Source organism: Syngnathoides biaculeatus, chromosome 4 (assembly GCF_019802595.1).
Source record: "Syngnathoides biaculeatus isolate LvHL_M chromosome 4, ASM1980259v1, whole genome shotgun sequence".
Taxonomy (NCBI): domain Eukaryota; kingdom Metazoa; phylum Chordata; class Actinopteri; order Syngnathiformes; family Syngnathidae; genus Syngnathoides; species Syngnathoides biaculeatus.
This window is the reverse complement of record NC_084643.1, coordinates 27,314,527-27,334,488: the sequence shown is the minus strand read 5'-3', so window position 1 is coordinate 27,334,488 and position 19,962 is coordinate 27,314,527. Positions and strand designations below refer to the sequence as shown.

General features: G+C 41.9%; 1 protein-coding gene, 1 long non-coding RNA gene and 1 pseudogene across 3 annotated transcripts in view; 1 reads left to right on the top strand and 2 right to left on the bottom strand.

Annotated features, from left to right (window-relative positions):
* The window catches only part of stpg2 (sperm-tail PG-rich repeat containing 2), a 51,554-nt gene that overhangs the window by 564 nt on the left and 31,028 nt on the right, over positions 1–19,962 (top strand). The window contains exons 2-9 of one of the 2 annotated variants that reach the window (XM_061817137.1): positions 121–219; positions 346–469; positions 544–647; positions 799–960; positions 1,539–1,712; positions 6,678–6,787; positions 6,859–6,970; positions 13,345–13,443. In XM_061817137.1, the coding sequence (XP_061673121.1) occupies positions 361–469; positions 544–647; positions 799–960; positions 1,539–1,712; positions 6,678–6,787; positions 6,859–6,970; positions 13,345–13,443 (870 nt within the window). In that variant the 5' untranslated portion in view covers positions 121–219; positions 346–360. Of the gene's footprint in view, positions 1–120; positions 470–543; positions 648–798; positions 961–1,538; positions 1,713–6,677; positions 6,788–6,858; positions 6,971–13,344; positions 13,444–19,962 lie in introns of both variants that reach the window. The other variant, XM_061817139.1, reaches the window with a different exon arrangement.
* On the bottom strand, positions 3,890–4,008 carry LOC133500112 (5S ribosomal RNA; annotated as a pseudogene).
* Positions 6,983–19,878, bottom strand: LOC133499284 (uncharacterized). The gene is made up of 5 exons (XR_009794610.1): positions 19,191–19,878; positions 17,845–17,931; positions 17,698–17,754; positions 8,951–9,051; positions 6,983–7,148 (listed from the first exon to the last, which is right to left on the bottom strand). It is a non-coding gene; the product is annotated as an uncharacterized LOC133499284 (long non-coding RNA).

Here is a 19,962-nt window from a genome sequence, read left to right as displayed (position 1 = left end):
AAGAATAGCCTTTGTTTTGTTGAAATGTGGATTTTTATATCACACCATACGACACCCTCTAAAACACAAAGTTGCCCCCATTAAATAACGACTTATTTGCGTTTAATGTTTTTCCACTAGATGGCAGGATTGTACAGCAGTTGCACTCTCCATGCACCTAATCAGCAGCAGCGGTCTGCGCTTGCACATGGCAGGCGTCACGTCACCCTAGAAACGGAGGTGAGGCTACAAATGCTTCACAGGGCTTCACTCGGTATCCTAGACACTGTGTTGACTGGAGGCAGCTTCGAGAAAAAAAAAAGTTGACCTTATTAGGGACTCAAATAAAGTTGACTAATTTGCTAGAGTAAGCGTTGAAACATGTATGGGCGTGCTCCAAGAGTCACCTTCCTGCTAAACAGTGAGACCGATGCCACAGTGGGTCCAGGAACCTACAACATAAGTTCAAGAGGACATTACTCCGTCTCAGGTGTGATTGTTTAAAAGTCATCATAATATTCACTTTTCATCCATATGACAGAAGACTTTGTTTTCATTGTTCAGGTGGCTATGCTCCCTTTTTGACATTGGCGAGCAGACTACCATTGGTGAGTGAGTCCAGTGGAACTGAACCAGGACCGGGATCCTACGATACGTCGCCTGTTAAGGTAAGTTGCAAGTCTCCATTGATCATAATTCATATCACTTTTGCTAAGATTTTCACCCTCTCAAGTAACTGCTGTGTGTGCATGTTAAAACTTAGACAATGGCTGATACAAATGCAGACTATTATTCAACAATAGTCAATTGCATTTTCAGCTAAATGTTCACGGCGGTTGCAGTCTTCGGAACCGTTCCAAGCGTTTCGAGGACCCGGTGTGCGAGGGTCCGGGCCCCGGGGCCTATAACGTTCTCCAGCTACCGGCCTCGGGGAGCAAACTGAGGGCTCGTGTGAATGATGCTGTGCTTGGCAGCGGACTGGTAAGCCCAAAAATGGAAAGTAATAAAATCATAAGTGTGATGCCCGTTAACAGGGAGATATAAAATAAGCTCTGCGACTGACTGGCGACCACTTCAGGGTGTAGTCCGCCTTTTGCCCAAAGTTAGCTTTCAGCACTCTCGTGACCCTTGTGAGGATAAGTGGCTAGGAAAATGGATGGATGGAAACCTGTATGGCTTATCTTGACCTCTTGATCTTGTATATGGTTGTAAAGTCATGTAACAGGCTCAGCTGGAAAAGCTTTGGCCTCACAGTTCTGAGGTCCTGGGTTAAATCCCGGACCCGCCTGTGTAGAGTTTGCATGTTCTCCCCGTGCCTGCGTGTATTTCCTCCCACATCCCAAAAACATTAGACAGCCGAAATTGCTCCAAGGTGATTGTGAGTGCGGCTGTTTGTCTTCTATGTGCTCTGCGATTGGCTGGCAACCAGTTCAGGGTAAACCCTGCCTCCTGCCCGTTGACAGCTGGGATAGGCTCCAGCACTTCACGCAACCCTTGTGAGGATAAGAGGCTAAGAAAATGGATTGATGGATGTAATGTAACAAGATATCCTTTTACAGGCGCACCCACCAAAAACTTTGCTGCGGCGGTTTGCCAGCCAGTACGACGTCCCATCCATTCCATCCCCGGGTCAGGCCTGTGGATATGAGGAGGACACCCTGGGTGTGCTCCGGAAGCAGGAGCCCCCGCGCAGAGACACCACCCTTGGCCCAGCCTACTACAGCCCCTTAAATGTAAGGGTTGTTTCCAATGACGTTAAATGTCTTTTTTGTTGTTGTTGTTTTGTTCTGTTCGGCTATTAGATAAAGCAGAATGGAGAATCTGTGCCCCTTTTATGCAGGAAGAGTTTTACTGTGTCACAGCTGAGTTTTTAAGCTTCCTCTCTGGCTTCTTTGTTATAATTGTATTATTATATTCGTATTATTATTATTGAAGTGTATTGAGAATTAGTCAAACAGTTAAACAGAATAGAATTTCGAGAGAGGGAGGAGAGAGACAAAGACAAAGCGCTAGTAAAGAAGCCAAAATGACTTATATGATACAATGTGTTTTTTGTTTTATATATATATATATATATATATATATATATATATATATATATATATATATATATAAGCGGGACGGTGAAAGCTTTTACCTCACAGTTCTAAGGTCCAGGGTTCGATCCCGGTCCCCACTGTGTGGCGTTTGCATGTTCACCCCATGCCTGCGTGAGTTTTCTCCAGGCACTCCGGTTTCCTCCCACATCCCAAAAACATGCAACATTAATTGGATACTCTAAATTGCCCCTAGGTGTGATTCTGAGTGCGGCTGTTCGTCTCGATGTGCTCTGCGATCGGCTGGCAACCAGTTCAGGGTGTACCCTGCCTCCTGCCCGTTGACAGCTGCAACTCCCGCGACCCTCGTGAGAATAAGCAGCAAAGAAAATGGATGGATGGATGAATGGATATATATATATATATATATATATATAGAGAGAGAGAGAGATAGAGAGAGAGAGAGAGAGAGGAGAGAGAGAGAGAGAAGAGAGAGAGAGAGAGAGAGAGAGAGAGAGAGAGAGAGAGAAGAGAGAGAGAGAGAGAGAGAGAGAGAGGAGAGAGAGAGAGAGAGAGAGAGAGAGAGAGAGAGAGAGAGAGCAAACTTACTGTGGTAGAACCCTGGGGTACACGTTGGATGTTCCACTCTTCACACTGTTGAGTTCTTTACAAATCCATTTCTATGTTTAGCGAATGCAGGTCCACAAATGAAAAAATATTTAAAAAAAATGCAGTGAAAAAAAAAGTAAAAGAACCTAAAATATATTTTTAACTAAATCGACCAGTATTTAAAATAAAACGTGTATATGGTGTGCTAAAAAAAAAGAAGTCATAGAGACAGGATGTAAAGATGATGAAAAGTAAATGATTGATAGATAACACAATAAAAATAATAAAAATGTTCCCTATTAATTTAAATGGTAAAAAATGGAAGGGATTTTAAAAACTATTAATATTGTTTTTGTGTGTACTCACACTGGCCGAGTCTTGAGGTACTTTTAATAATGGACACATCTAATGCATGTACCACTCCCTTGCCCTATTGAGTTATCTCCAAATCCATTTCCATGCTTAATGAATGCACTTCCACTTCAGAAGCCACAGTGCACTGACGCTCATCCATTTTACATGGACCTAACAAAGAAGGGGAGCCGTTTGTAATTATTATTGCATCCACATTACAATATTCACTCGAAAACACACACACACACACACACACACACAACACACACACACACACACACACACACACACACACAATGAAGTCATCTGCTAATGACCATTGGGAGCCCAGAGCATCCTTGAGTGTTGGTCCACGTTGTGGCCGCTACCCACTGCAGGCGTTCACGATGATGAAGCGTTTTTAGCATCGCTTCAGAATGCCGTCATGTTTCCTCAAAGAGTGGGCCGCCCTCCCAGTAGACGCTGTGCCCCAATTACAGTACTGTATTTCCTGGGTGCATCATATGCTTTATGGAAAATTAACACCTCCCTTATTCTTAAAAATACTTAAAAAAAAAACGGAAGTAACTGTAATTAGCTCTATTTGTTAATGGGTTAAACAGTGGTAAGTGACATGATTTGAACATGACGTGATTTGTAATGGAGGCGGTAACGTGGTGCAGCTGTAGAGCGTTGGCCTCACAGTTCTGAGGACCGGGGTTCAAATCCTGGCCCTGCCTGTGTAGAGTTTGCATTTTCTCCCCGTGCCTGCGTGGGCTTTCTCCGGGCACTCTGGTTTCCTCCTCCTTCTTCTTTTCCTTTCGGTTTGTCTCGTTAGGGGTCGCCACAGCGTGTCATCTTTGTTTTGTTTGCCACAGTTTTATGCTGGATGCCCTTCCTGACGCAACCCTCTGTATCTAGCCGAAGCGAGAAGCTTACAGCACCTGGTATTCCCAGGCAGTCTCCCATCCAAGTCCTGACCAGGGCCAAACTCGCTTAGCTTCCAAGATCTGACGAGATCAGGTGTTCTCAGGGTAGCATGGCCATAAGCACTCCGGTTTCCTCCCACATCCCCAAAATATGCATTAATTGGAGACTCTAAATTGCCCCTAGGTGTGATTGTGAGTGCGATTGTTGTTCATCGCTACAGTATGTGCCCTGCAATTGGCTGGCAACCAGTTTGGTGCGTACCCTGCCTCCTGCCCGATGGCAGCTGGGATTGGCTCCGGCACTCCCGTGACCCTCATGAGGATAAGCGGCTCAGAAAATGGATGGATGGATGGATCAATCTAGGATGTTGGACAGACAAGAAATTGTTAATAGTGACTCAGGCATATTTTGCAGTTCCTCTGGCTGTTTGGAGTGACTCTGTTATAGCGTTTTTTTTTTCTGCTGGAGCACCTTAGTGCAGATGTGTTTTTTGCAAGTGAAAAACCGTGCTATGGGTCGTTGTTGGCACACTTTTTTCTTCTGGGTGAGAATATTCTTATAAACAGACATGCCACCTTCGATTATGTAAGCTCAATCAATCCCCTCGATGCCAAGTGTCCTGTACAGTAGAGAATGCCTTCGGCTTGGTTAATTTACATAATTGATGACTGATGATAGCACTGTGGCTCTTTTGGTCCTGAAGAGGAAGAAGCGGATACATGTATTGAGAAAGAGGAGGAGGGTGCACTAACACTTGATCGCTTGACAACCATGACCCATGAATATCAGCAAACTGCATTGAGCTTTGGTGGAAGGAAAAAAAAATCAGTTTTTGCACGTTGAGCATGGGAGAAAAAAAAATTCATTTAAATAATACATATTGTACATTCGCCTTCGTATTAAAAAGTCTGTAACGCCACTAGCTGTGTTAGTTGTTTTGCTTTTAAAAGCCCTGCTAGACATAAAAATGCAATTTGTGTGATGGCATCGAGGCTCGCATCTGCCTGCATGCCATGCTAAATAACCAGCTTTTCCCCCCCTGTTTTAAAGTGTAACTACTATTTCTGAACATCTTTTGTTTCCCTCACAGGATTGCACACGAAGGGGTGGTGAGTGTGTGTGTGTGTGTTGGGGGTGATTGAAGCCACGATCTCACCATATGCTTGATGTCAATGGAGAGCAGGAGACAGGTGCCCCGTGGAGTTTTTCCCTTTGAGCCAGAGTTACTATTTCTTCTTCCTGCTCTTTCCAGGATGTGTTTGAGTGAACAGGGCCGGACAGCCGGGTTAAGGAAAACTTATCAAAAGAGACGGGAGAAGTTGACAAGCTTTGATTTCTAACTTTTATATATGTGTTTTTTCCCCCCTCGTTCTACAAGCTACTGGATCTTTCACATTGGAGTCGGGAACATCAATTGAAGTTGATTCAGATGAATTATTCAGCAAGTCAAAATTAAAATCTTTTCCCATTCACTCCAGAAATGTCTGCTGCTGTTTAACTAAATTGCTGAGTACCAAATATCTGTATGTTTTGATGATATACAAAATTTCAGCTACCGAGTGGAACCACCTATTTTGTTTTTCACAATGGAGAAAAATGTAGAGTATGTCCTTGAAAAGCAGCGGAGGATGTGTTTAAATGTATGACAATGTGGAATGAATTACCACAGTGTCAATTTCAGTGGAGTCCACTTTTTGAGACAAACCCTCAACCATTCACAGAATTGTATTAATGTATTCATCTATTTAAACTGTCAGGTCATTTATGTAATCAACTGCAGAGAGTACCAGGCATCTATATGAAGTATTTTTTTCAGGTGGTTAAAGTTAATTTCAGCTGAGTAGTGGAAGTTCTTTTAACATTTCCTGATGGGAAAATTGTGGCTGTCACTATTTGAGGATATAAGCCAAACAACTGCGAAATGCCCAAAAGCTTTTAAACAACGGCGTTTATTTACTCCACTGCAGTAAGTACCAGGAATCTTTTTGAAATGGAGCTAATTAACGTGACTCAAAGCCTGGCACAGTTTTTTTGACAGGGCAAACGAGACACCTAAGTGGGAGGCTTATTTCTTTCAGCGGACAAGGCATCCGGTGAATGATTAAAACAATGGACCAATCAGAGTGTAAGCTGCTATTAAGAAGAGAATTTAACACCCATCAACTTTGAGCAAATAAATTTCTTGAAATCTTTACGCAGGCTAGCATTCCTACTTTGTTTATTTAGCCATGTACAGAATTTGAGGGAAAGTGTCTGTATGCAGAGCTACACCTAGACCGAATTGGGGGATGGGTAGCCCCCCCCCTACATGCTGCTGCCCATATCAGAAACCATCACCGTCTGCACGAGAGGAAGTAATTAACACAAATCTAGTGCCATAGTATTGTATTTTAAAAAGGTTCTATATATGTGAGGAGAAATGTTTATTTCATAAGTGGACAGGCCGACAGCATACATGCATGTGCTCAGTCAGCCACCACTCAACAATTAAGACATTTTTGTGCTTTTGTTGTTGTTTCTTTTTTTTTTTTTAAACTGGTCTGTTACAAATATTTGTAAAGCTTTGGCAGAGGAGTGAAGGTTGTAAAATAAGATAAAGATTGTGTGACATTTGGCCCAACTTCACTTTTCATTCACCTTCACATTGACGAGACAACAGATAAAACACAGAATGAGTCCATTCTATTTTTTTAAAGCATTCCTTCACCCATTCATTTTTTTCTTCCTCCTCTTCTTTTCTCATTCTTTTCCCCTTTCTTACACAATTTTCTTTTTCTCCTTTGTCTCCAGGCCGAGAAGACCAACAAGTACAAAGGTGTCCACTTTGGCAATATGACAGCCAGGAGAGGCCAAGTGACCAAGGAAGCAAGTCCAGGGCCTGGTCACTACTACCCTGAGATGTGAGTACTGTTCCCCCCGCCCCCCGTGGCTTTGAATTTGTGCATCATCCTTTCTCAAAAATTTGCGGCAGTGTTCTAGAAACACACTATGAAAATGTGAACATGCGAAAGGAGCAGAAGGGCAGAGCGGAGCTTTATATTCCTCGATACCACCAACTGCTGCCCCAACAGGAGCTCAAAAAGGCAAGTGCATTTCATAAAGAACATGAGATGATTTCTAATAGAGGCGGCACGGTGGTGCAGGTGTAGATCGTTGGCCTCACAGTTCTGAGTAGCGGGGTTCAAATCTCAGCCCCCCTTTGAGTGGAGTTTGCATGTTCCCCCCGTGCCTGCGTGGATATTCTCTGGGCACTTCGATTTCCTGCCACATTCCAAAAACATGAATTAATTGGAGACTTTAAATTGCCCATAATTGTGATTGTGAGTGGGAATGGTTATTTGTCTCTATGTGACCTGCGATTGGCTGGCAACCAGTTCAGGGTGTATCCCGCCTCGTGCCCAATGACAGCTGGGATAGGCTCCAGCACTCCCGTGAGTCTTGTGAGGATATGTGGCTCAGAAAATGGATGGATGATTTGAGCATCTTATTGAGCGATAAAATAATGGGATTATTATTTTTTTAAATAAATGGAGAGAAGGCCATTGGGTGGGTAATATGACAAAGTAATGCGGACCAGTGAGACCTCTTAGCAATTTATCATGACTGGATTTGCATAATACTCATTGGTCCCCACATTAGCCTATTCACCTAATAAGCGAGCATTCAGTCCAGCGAACAGAAAGTTAAGCACCGTGGATTTCACTTATGTCACTAATTCTGTGGCTCAGGAGATAGTGTTTTACCTCTTTAGGGGGCAGTAGAGTGCCATCTTTAAAACCCCTCTATATACAGACACACGTTGTTGATGTGGAGGAGTTAACTCACCTGCTTGTGAACCACAGTGTGCTGAGCCGCCCCTCTTTTTCCTCACCCTTTAGAATGGGGACAGAGAGGATGCAGCGTTTGACTTGACGTGTGAGGGCACAGGGAAGTGAAACATCTTCCCTCCGTCAAAAACCCAACACCGTTTTTGTCTCTCCCTACACTTTTCCTTTAAAATATACATCCAAATATAATGTGAGTTTTCAGCGACTTTGAAACTCTGCCCTCCACACATACGCCATCATGTTGTATTTGGACCCTCCTGCTGTGATGCTTGTGCTTCCATCCATCATCATTAGGAGCATACAGCTCAAATCTATGTTACGTAGACACACATAAAGCAGATGGGTCATTAGTCACAGTGGGGACACAAAGGACAAAACGCCTTTTTAACTTATCTCTCCCAATGAAGCTCATTAAATCATCTTTTCGGACATGCATCCCTTTCAAACGGGCACGTCTCTATTGTATAACACCTGTTTTAAATCGAACCAAAACCATCTGTTCATCGTGAACATCATCATCATCATCATTGATGTGATGATTCCTCCTGCAAATTGGAGAAAGAGAGGGGGAAAACTCCTGACTACTAATGGAATACAAACCCAGTAGGGCAGTGAGATCGACTGACTCAGGTCAAATAGTGGAGGGCAGAGTCCAAAGCAAACATGGTGAAGCAGCATTTAGCTATTTTGTGCAAAAAAAAAAAAAAAAGGAATGTTGCCAACAGAGGCAACATCAGTCCCAAGTGTGCGTGTTTTCAAATCCATATTAAAAACTTCTTTTTTGCTTCTTTTTACTTCCACTTTGCAGCAATATTTCTTGCACAAAAGCTGTTTCAATTTTAGTTTTTATTTTCAAATGTTTTTATTTTTGTCCAAACTAAACTCTGTCCATTTTCCGAGCCGCTTATCCACACAAGGGTAAGTGCTGGAACATATCCCAGCTATCTTCCTCCCACATCCCAAACTAAACTCTAACATCAATTTGGCGAAAAGTAACATTGAGACTACAGGATAACAAAACAAAGAGAATTACACGTTTAAAACAACCTCACAACTTTGCCTCCTCCGTGAACCATCATCTTATAGTGGAAGAAGAATTTGTGTCTCACAATTATGCTCAGAGCTAAGTTCTTGGGGGCTCTATGCCCCTGGTATGATCACCCATGGAGTCCTTAGGGAGGAACCAGACAAAATATGGCTCAAAGAGAAACATTTTTGGACATCGTTTTCCTTTACCTGGATAGGGGTGGGGGTTGATAGTGTGCATCTAATGGCCGGGCCTGTACTCGTGGGGCCTGAAGAGATGATGTAAGTCTCTGTTCCAATGGGTTCACCACCTATAGGAAGGGCCAAGGGGTTTGGGTGCAGTGTGAGCTGGGTGGCAGCTGAGGTCAGGGACCTTGGTGGTCTGATCCTGGGCTACAAAAGCTAGTTTTAGGGATGTAGACGTTACCTCTCTGCAAGGAAAAGAGCCTGAACTCTTGTGCAAGGCAGGAAAATTCCAAGTAGACATTGTCGGACGCATCTCAACGCTGAATAAATGGAAGAAAAGGTTGAATGGATGGATAGACATCATTTTGAGGAATTTCCAGTTGCTTGATGCCAACAACACAAAATGCAAAAAGCCATTCATCTTGTGGAACGCATCTTTGTGTGTATCTCTGTCTATATTTTCATAGCCTAGGCGCGCACACTGTAAAAAGCACAACATGGGGCGGGAACTGATTAATGGCAATTCCATTCATTTTAATGGGGAAAGATGATTTGAAATGTTTTGAGTTACGAGCATGGTCACAGACAAATTAAACTCATGAGTCAAAACACTTTTGTAATTTTATATCAAGATATCGTCATATAAGAGGCTGTCCAGTACTTACAAAAATATACACTTCACTTCAACTTGCCTAAATGTCCCACGTCTCATAATGCATCACTGCATGAAGCTATCAGCAGACAGAGCTGTCTTTAAATTCACTTGCCAACTTCACATTGTCACTTTAAAACACAGAGCTTCTGTTGAAAATACTAAGCCTTCAAATTGTGTTTTCTTGCAGGAAAAAAAAACAATCTTTACCCCACGTAATGTTGTTTTAACACAATTTCCTTAACAACATTTTTTTTCATCTCGCAGAGGAACGCAGGGTGTTGCGCACAGTCACTGGATTTTTGTCAATCATAAAAGGATGTGCAACAAAAGGTGTTGGACAAAAGCTACCAAAACAAGTGTTCCATTCTCTCAATGAGTGTCAGGCTACAAATGGATTTTTCTCATGTATACGGGATGTATTGTATTCTGACAGGAACAAACTTGTTCAAGGCACTCATGCACACAATACAGTCTTGAATAAAAATTGGTGTGACTGATCATTTTGTGAAAACATCACTTGTGCTCATCCTATTTTATCCCAGGTTTCCAAAATAGTTTGTGGATCAGATTGTATATGGCTATTGGAATTCATGAGAAAATAATATCGTATTGGAGGATTTTAGCCCCATTGTTGACCTGATTAGGTATTAGCTATTGTTCCGCTTGCAGCTTCCTCTTCCCATTTGGGGGGGTCGTCTCCTGCGGGCTGTGGGGCCTGCTATTTATTTATTTTGAGGGTGGGGGCGTCCTGACGTCGGTGGTGCGGGTGTGGGTGGGGCAGCCCTCTTCGTCAGTGGTTGGCCTGCATGATGGGCCTGACCTGCAGGAGCCATCAAGTGGTACGAAGGGTATGGGTGTGAGACCAGGTTTCACCACGTCAGTGCTGTTTCCTGGTCTGTGTGCCCTGGCACTCTGCTCTGCCTACCCCGTTGAATTTTAGATCCACAACACATACTCATCCCCCCTTTTTTAATGACTCACAAACAAAGTGGATTGTGGCTGGAGGATTTTGACTGTTAGCCAACCCACACCCCCGGCTGACTTGCTCTCCAAATTTTAATGCACCACACCATTCGGGGGGCACTCATTCACGGATTAGTCTCATGCCTACCAGTCGGGGACCTGGGAGTCATTGTAACAGGGGGGAGGTGGATTTTCACTTAGTTGCATAGTGGTGCTCCTGAGACTGGGTGGGTTTTCACTTAGTTGCATAGTGGTGCTCCTGAGGCCTCCTGGGGGGACGTAATGCCCAGGGTCCCTAGGTGTAAGATGTGTCCTGTCTATCAGGTTGCTCTTGGGTGGACCCCTGGTCCTGTCCTCGATTGACTGGGTGAAGTCCTCAGCCTCACCAGTGCAGGCAGATCTGTGTCAGTCTTTGTGCATGTAAAATGGTGTCAATCCCCTTGCATGTGTCCGTAGGCACACACTTGTGACTTTTTCACTGGGTGTGGGACCACTCACTTATTGTAACAAATACCTCATGTAGATGTGAATTACTTAAGTGTTCCCCGCTCTTATACTCTTGTTCTATAGACTATAAGTCACCACAGACCCACCACATTCCAGTTGTATAACCGGGTTCATGACTCTTGTCCTGCATGCTTCTTCTCCTGTCCTATCTTGTCCTGTCTTGTCCTGTCCTTCCCTCACAGGGTGTAGCGCAAAAACCTCATGCAACAACCATGTTTACTTAGCTGTAGATATCCAATGATTTACTTTTCTCATCCTGTTTACAATTAACGCTATGTTTTTGTCTCTCTCCCTCTTCAAAATTCTGTTCTGTTTGACTAATCGACTGATTCTCAATAAACCTCAATTGTAACACTAAGGAACCAACAGAGGAAGCTTGAAAACAACACTGTGACACAGTAAAACTGTTTCAGCATAAAAGCGATACAGATTCTCGATTCTGATTGCTCTAACAGCAGTACAGTCCCCCCCCCCCAAAAAAAAAAAAAAAAACCCGAACAAGTTTCTTGCAGTGTGACATATTCCACAACCAACGATTTGGCCCTTTGATGGCAAAATGAAAAGTCCAGCCCATTTTTTTTAGCTAGCTATTTTCCTTGTAGGATGACAAATCAATGACAACTCCCTGACGGGGCGCACCTAGACATTTGACAACTTTGTAAAATAACTGTGGCATATTCAGCTCCAAGAAATGATTTTAAATATATTGTTTCTACTTGGTAAAGACTACATTAGGCTCACCAGGCAGGGATTACAAAAAGAGGAAAAGGGCTGAAGTAGCTCTAAAAAGTTGACACATCACTGCTCAAATGTCAGGTTTTTGTTTGAAAAGAATTTTGACCAAGACAAATAATTTTAAAACTTTGTGTGTGACCTGGAATTTACACAACTCAACTGATTTATGTATTGTATCTTTGAAAAGGGGGAGGTGAAAATAAACAACAAAAAAAGAAACTTGCAAGCGATGTTCTGTTTTAACGAGTATTTTACCAGGTTAAATAAAGTTCAAATGAAATAAATCTAAAAAACAAATCTGGCTGCACAAGGATGCACTTCCTCTCATAACTGACATCTGGTTGTGTTCATTCAAATTCATGTTCAATGGGAGTCCGCTCACACCTGGCACCATTCAAATTTTGAAGAGAAAAACAACAATACACACAAGGGCCTTATAGAACCATTATTTGTTTGAGCAACTAAAATGATTGCATGAAGAAGCTGAAGAAGCTTCAATGATTTTGTGTTTATGTCAGTCTGTCCGTGTGAGAGAGAGAACAAGATACATGTTTCACAGTTACTTGTGACCATAAAATACTGTAATGTTGTCATATACTCAGGCAAAACAACAACAAAACCATCTGCAACTCTCAAGATAAAAGTACAGGTTTGGACCATGATAAAACTACGCTGCTTGTTGAAACTGTTGTTTTATGTAGTCTGTAAAGTCAACAAGTCGCTCTGACGCCTCACTTTGATTGGCCCGCAAAGTCAAGGAGAAGAATTTGTGTGATCATGTGATTTTGTGTCATGTGATTGGTGAACACAACTCAAAGATCACTGTGGTAATCATGGTGGATTGGAGCCATGGTGCCTGACGCCAAAGTCGAAAACGAAAAAATCTACAATTAGATCGTGCACGCAATTTTCGGTAAATAATAGCGACAGGCATGTAGACTTTTGTAACGGAGTAAAAGTACCATTTCTTCTTAACATAAAAACTCAAGTAAAAGTCAAAAGTGTAGTTCATTAAAACTAGTATGACAAATACATTCATTCATTTTCCGAACTGCTTCTCCACAGAAGGGTTGGGGGCTGCTGACCTCTATCCCAGCTAACGTTGAGCGAGAGACGGGGGACACTCTGAACTGGTCGTTAGCCAAAGGCCGGGCACAAATAAACAACCATTCATTTGCACCTACATCCACTCCTACAGGCACGGGGAGAACATGCAAACTCCCCAAAGGCGAAGCCAGATTTGAACGTGGATGGGTCCTCAGAACTGTGAGACGTGTGTGCTAACCAAAATTTTACTTGAGTAAATGTAGCTCAATACTACCCACCTTTCTCTTAACCACTACTCCATGTTGAGTATATTTATGTACTACTAATAATATCTTTGTTCATTTATTTTTTTATAATATAAATAATATATAATATAAAATATGGCTTGGCTCAATAAAGATTGGGAAACGGTGTCCTACCAGGCCAGATGGCCAACCAAAAATCCAAAACCAAACAACTATACCATTGGCAGTGAAAATACACAGCTTTACTTCCACTTGTCTTTGTACAGGGCGTTCCTGGTCCTGGCCACTATGACATCGGAGGACAGTTCGAGATACCAAGTGACAAAAAACAGCAGGTCACATCCTCCTTTCTCTCTCAGACTGAGGTACAAAGCAAACTCCACACACCCACCAAGATTTCAAGCAGATGAATTTACATAATTGCTTCGCTTCTTGTTGGTTCACATGCTTGTGTGGCCACTTGTTGCTAAGCAAAGTTCATAGGTATTAATCATATCTGTCCCTAAATTGGCAGGAACAGCGGGACAGAACGCAGAAATCGCATGTCAGAAATAAGTCAGGGAAAGTACTAACAAGTTGGGAACAATAACAGCTAATCACGAAAAGGAAGAATGTCAGAACCGGCAACACCAATTTAGAAACAGGATAAGAAAGTCAGGGAAACAATCAACAATCCAGGAAGACTAAACAAGTAAGGGAAAGTAATAAATACACACACACAGGAGCAGAAACAGCAAGTCAAGAACATGAGCAACCTGTTGAGGAAAGGAACAACAAGTCTGGAACAAGAACAGCGAGTCACAAACAACAACAGAAACAACAGAAAGTGGGCAAATTAGGAATAGGAACAATAAATTAGAAACAAGGACAGAAAGTCAGTAACGAAAACAACAAGTCAATATCAGGAACAATCAGTTGGGCAAATATACAAGTTTAGAATTGTGATGATAATTGTTAAGATTTTCACAATTCTGATAAGGTTATCGGTGTTGGTTCACGATTTGTTCCCTCATCGATTCTCAAATTTATCATTTGGGGGAAAAAACAACAACCGCGGGACGTTAGATTTTAAGAAACAAGTCATTCATTCGTTTTAACATACCGCTTAACCTCACTGGGGTCGCGGGTATGCTGGAGCCTATCCTAGCTGACTCTAGGTGAGAGGAAGGTCAATTTGATGTCTTTAATTAACCTACCATGCATGTTTTTGGGATGTGGGAGGAAACCGGAGTGCCCAGAGAAAACAAGGGCAAGGCTGGATTTGAACTCCAGTCATCAGAACTAATCAGTTGAGCAGGGTTAGACCCTAACCTAACCCTGCCACCCAAAATAATGGTTAAATGAATTATAAAAGACAAAAATAAAACGACTTCTGTATATTTAGGCTTTTCGTTCCAATACATAAACATCAAAATTGAAGCAAAGCAAAGCAACATTTTATCGGGTTGTGTATACCAGTTTGTACATTGTAAATGCACTTTGAATGCATCCAATGTATCCTGTGGCAAGCATGTGACTTCAGTTTTTCCATCTTCCCTGACCAGGTTTGACACAACATTTGCAATTTACTGTAAAACTAAACGCATACTAAAATGAAAACTCATTGTACGTTTAAATACAAGAAAACTTTTTTGAGCTTGCTAGCTTAACGCTAACCATCAGTGGAAACATGAGGAATGATGAACATGGTATCCTCCGAAACGGTAAAAAACAATTTTAATAAAGTTCTATTGTGACATTCTTCTTGTACTCAGCAATGTGTCGCTCCATGCATGCGTTGCACCATAGAGCCCCTAAGAGGCCAACGGAAACTTCACGTCACCATTTCTGATATATTTTAGTGTAATACCCATGAAACTTGCATGTGATGTTTCCCCAATGTATTGCTATAGTTGAAATTACTGTGGCATGTTTTGACTGCTTTAAAGTGTAGCTTTGTGTTATTTTTTTATCTCGACGAAAGTGGTGTCATTTCCTGGTGTTTATAGTTAAATTGGTCTAATTTTTAGTTGTAGTTTTTATCGCTGCTCTGGGTGGCTAGCTGGCACCCTGAGAATGGTTAGTGTGGTGTAACGTCTTAATACTACTTGAAGCCAGCAGTTGTGTGAATGTCAGTCAATCCATATGTTGCGTCAAATGCGGAGTGAAGTTTTTATTTCAAATGGAATCGAAGAGGGAGTCGCTAGAAATTTAGCTCACGATCATTAACTTTGGAACCCCTTCCCACCATTTCTTGATACCCTAGTCTGGAAGGGGAACAGCAAGTCAGAAACAGCAACAGGAAAATATCAGTAAGTGAGGGAAAGGCACAAAAAGCACAGATATAAACTGCCAGTCGAGGAAAATAAAAACAAGTCAGCTAAAAGGAATGCTAATATCCATTTGGGAATAGGAACATCAGTGAAGGCCACAAACTTTAACCCAGCTGGGGTACAAGAAAAATGTACTGTATGTAGCCCTCCTTTAGCATATACAATATTTAATATGTACAGTATGTATCCATAACAGAAAATAAATAATAAAATGAGGTCTTCATGTAGCTGTGATGCCCTCCCAACAAATTACTCACACTATTAAGTATCATTTCACTAAGTCACTGTATTTTTGACTGCTATAATTCCAATACTACAACACAAGACACGGCTTCATTGTTCCCGTGGGATGAGAACAAGCTATTGATTCCGCTGGCCCAGATAAGCAAATTAGGATCCATTTGGATGCATTTAGGGACATTACTCTGCATAATGCCGACACTAAAAATATTTCCCGGATACAATCTGGGAGATAAATGTAGTCAATTAGTGACTTCTCATAGGAGAACTCTTTTCAGCACATGTCCCAGATCCAGATGCTAGATGCTTTTGTCAGTTTGATTCTGAGGTGAGCACGAGTTTATTAGCACATTCAAAAGCAGAACAGTTTTGAAACGTACAACTCACTTGCTTATTGTAATGACTGTCATGCAACAACGTATTGCCAGGTAATGCCTGTATTTACTTTTCTGCTATATTAAGAGATTTTATCCCAAAGGGGCTTAACGGACACTGCACAAAGTGGACACTGTGGAGCACAGTGTCAACAAGTCAAGAACAGGAACAGCAAGTCTGGGGGGGAAAAAAAACCCCAAACAGGCCAGGAAAAGCAAATCGGGGATCAGAGCAGCAGGCAGTAAACTGGAACAGCAATAATATATGTATAAAATATTCTATTTCTCAATATTTTCAAGCTTGGGGTCACCACACTAACATTTTACCTTGTTGTGTCTGTGACTTTGAATTTGTATGGCTTTAAAAGGCAGGGTGTGACCTATTGAGTGACATGAGTAAGTCTGTCACAAGCATTATTATTTCGACGTATTGTTCAATAAATAAAATGGATATGATGGTTTTCCAGGACTTGCTAAATTGTTGTTGTGGCGACGTGGGGTGTGGATCACTAAGTAAGCTCACAGAGATGGGCAACTGTGTCATTAGGCGCTAGTGGGCTCATAGACGGGGCGGGGCTTCCCGCAAAATATTTCTGCTGCCCCAAGTACTTCTAGGTCCCACAGTTGCCAAGGTGACAGGATTAGATTCTTGTTCTTGTTCTTGTACTGCCAGTCACTGCAACGGCATGTGAGTTTGCTTTAATGATATGAATCAAATCCTTCAGTGAAGTTTTCAGTATGCCTTGAGTGAATTGTAAATAATTGTAAATAATACAGTAATTTGGTGTAGTGCATAAACAAACAAGAACGATATCGTTTATCGTGCTAGTTTTGGGAAAACTATATCTTAAAAATGTGTTATTGTGACAGGCCCATCTGAGGTAGTTAGTGAATGAGCGTGTAGTGTTGACTCAGGCTAGCGCTGACAGTGTAGCTCGCGTGTTGAATGGCTTGGCATCAGTAGTGGCCTTGCAGCTAGTGTATGAATGTCCTTGTCACATGTTCATTTTATTACCGTGTATTCATTAATACAATTGAAAGTGCACTTGCGGTTGTGTCTATCTTCAACCACCTCTGGAGGCATTACAATTCTTTCTTACGTGCCATGCTTTAGCTAACGATGTTTACTTCTTTGTAAACATGCAGCTATAGAAGCCAGTTTTGCTTTGAAGTAGACACATTGGATTTTATAGTCTTTTTTTACAAAATTATTTAATGATGCCATTATTTGGACGTTCTCTGTCTTTGATGTATTTTTTCCACCTGGCTGGCATTTATTGCTACCTGAGTCTGCAGTGACAATGATCATTCCGGCAAAAAAAGCAATAGGAAATTAGACATTAGATCCATCCATCCATCCATCTTCCAACATATGTACGATTCGAAATCTCGTAATACAGTGGGACTGCTTAAAACTGAACTGCGATATGGCGAAGTACGACTGCAGACAGCACAGTTCAAATCTTACTGCTGAGTACGTATTGTTAGCATGGAGTGCGAAAGGACCATAAGGTTCATTTCTACTTATGTGGTTGTCATCATGTTTTAAAATCTTTGCCATCGCTGGCACAAAAACACAAGCGTGCGTGTCTGAAAGAGGAAGTGTTTCCGACCTAATTCCTCTGGCCTCATGCTGTGCTTGTGTGTGTGTCCGACAAATGCGCGTGTATTATCATGTGTGCGGCGTTCGAACCTGGGGTGACAGTTTTCTTAGATGTTCATCTCGCAGTGTGTGACTCTGCATGTACTCCTGTGGAGGGATGAGGGGAAATGAGATAAGGAGCCACTGAGGGAAGGAGGAGAGGATAAGAGGTACAGTGGGCATCTGCCCAGTTGTCACCTTAACTTGGTTCTTCAGAATTTCCCCACAGTATCATTTGGACAATAACCACATGCGAGAGTCTTCTCAGTTGTGTGTGTTTGTGGACTGAAATAAAAACAAGATTGACAACAACAGAATTCAAATGAGATTCAGTGAAGTGCTAACAAAGCTCAGTTGGGAGTCTTTTTTTTTTTCTTTCAGAGGGGAAAACTTGGAAAACAGCAAAGGCGTGGCGTGAGCCTGACAGATGGGCCTCCTAGCATGTGCAACACCCTTTGAATGCATTGGCCTTCAAACAGCGGGACATGTGACAACATGGTTATTTATCCAAAAATTCATTTCTGTCTTCTTGCGTGTTTGGAATATGTCAGATAAAAAGCTCATCTACTCTCAACAAAACACACGTTGTATTTTTGGCAAAGTTTGAATTTTTCCAAAGATGACGACCCTATAATATGCCAAGAGGTTTAGCAAACAGTGAAAGATGAGTTCACGGCACGGGTCAGTCCCTATGCACTGCGAATCGCAGCGGTTTAGTGTATTGACATCGAGGGCTGCAACGGAAACTTGAATGTTTTGAGTAGAAAAAAAAAAATGCTCAAGGATTTTCCTCTGCCTTTGGGATCTGCTTGTTTAACCTCTCCACTGCGAACCTTCCTAGTTTGATCATATTGGACAGGAGCTGCCTGTTAATGGCAGGAATGGCAGTTAAATTGTGAAGCTCAACAGAGCAGAAAGAGCAGTGCAATGTGGTTACGTCAATGCAAGTGAAGGTGGTGCAAGCGAAGCGTACTTTGGTTCGAGTCAAGGAAATTGTTGAGTTGAACATTAATGCAATTTACTGGCTTCACGGGGGGATAAGGTTGCTATTAATTATGATTGCTGTTGAATTTGTGTCCAGTTTAGACGATTCTAATTCTGATTCTGATTATGTGTGTGCCCATAACGTAACTTCACTCAGGGTATTTGCTCGCCAAGGGCCAGTTTTGCTTAGTGATTTAAGTGTGAACGTGAGTTACTCAATCGGAGTTGCACAAAAGGCTCCTTATGCTTTTTTTTTTTTTTAAATTGAAGAGCTTGCTTTTTATACTGCAAAGAAATGTAAAAAGAAAAAAATGCAAAGTTTAAATTGAAACTTGTTTTATTTTTTGTAATAAAATTGACCTTAGTACGCGATTATCCGATTAAAACTTTTGGCAGGATACTCGAAATCTAAAATGTTTGATTGCTGCAGCCCCCTGACCACTTTAAATAGTTCAGCTCATGAACTAGGATGTGTGTACTTGATGGATGAACACATCAGAATTATAATTATCAGAATCTAACATTCTAACATAATACTTGAAAACAAAACTGCATCTCACCCCCACACACAAATCATTCACTGGCAGCGTGGTGTGATCGTCGCTTGAAAGTGGCTCTGGATCATGGAACCGTCCACCTTGGTGCTCCGTTATGTAATGAAGTTGCAGTAGTCCAGTAGGGCTCGCTCAGAGACAGATTTTCAGAAATAGGGAAATAAAAGATTTATTTGGCTGTTTAATTTCACACTTGACGGGTGGGGAGACAGACTGATCTGTTTGTATACAAGACATTAAATAGTCAATTTTCCATAATGCACCCCCTCAGAAGGTAGAACATTTTGGATTACGCAGCCCAACAATGAATCATGTAAAATCCAGTTGTGCTATACGCACGCCTTTCAGTGCTTCTGCTGAACCCTGTAAACTTTGTGTGCTTTAAGTGCTGCCGAGGCTGACTTTGCGTCGCCGCGTCTGACACGGAGAAACTCTGATGAAAGGTCTATCGAGCCAAGCTTGACAAGCACAACTTGAGCGGTTCTAAAATAGCTTTTGCCTTAAAGAAGGAAAAAAGAAAAAGAAAACTCTGGCACCAGAAACGTGCCTATTTCTGAGCCCAGTGGAGTTTTTGACATTACGTGTTGTGTGTAATAAGGAGTGCAGACTTATATTTTCATGTCAAAGTATATACTTGTATAAAAAAAAAATATTTGCATCTCATGTAGCAAAGGAGTCATTTTAAAGAGCTTTACTGTCGAAATGAAAGGCTAGCGTGACAAAACAAGCATTGAAGTGGACCTCATTATGTTCTGACCTGACGCCTTTCCGCCTTGTC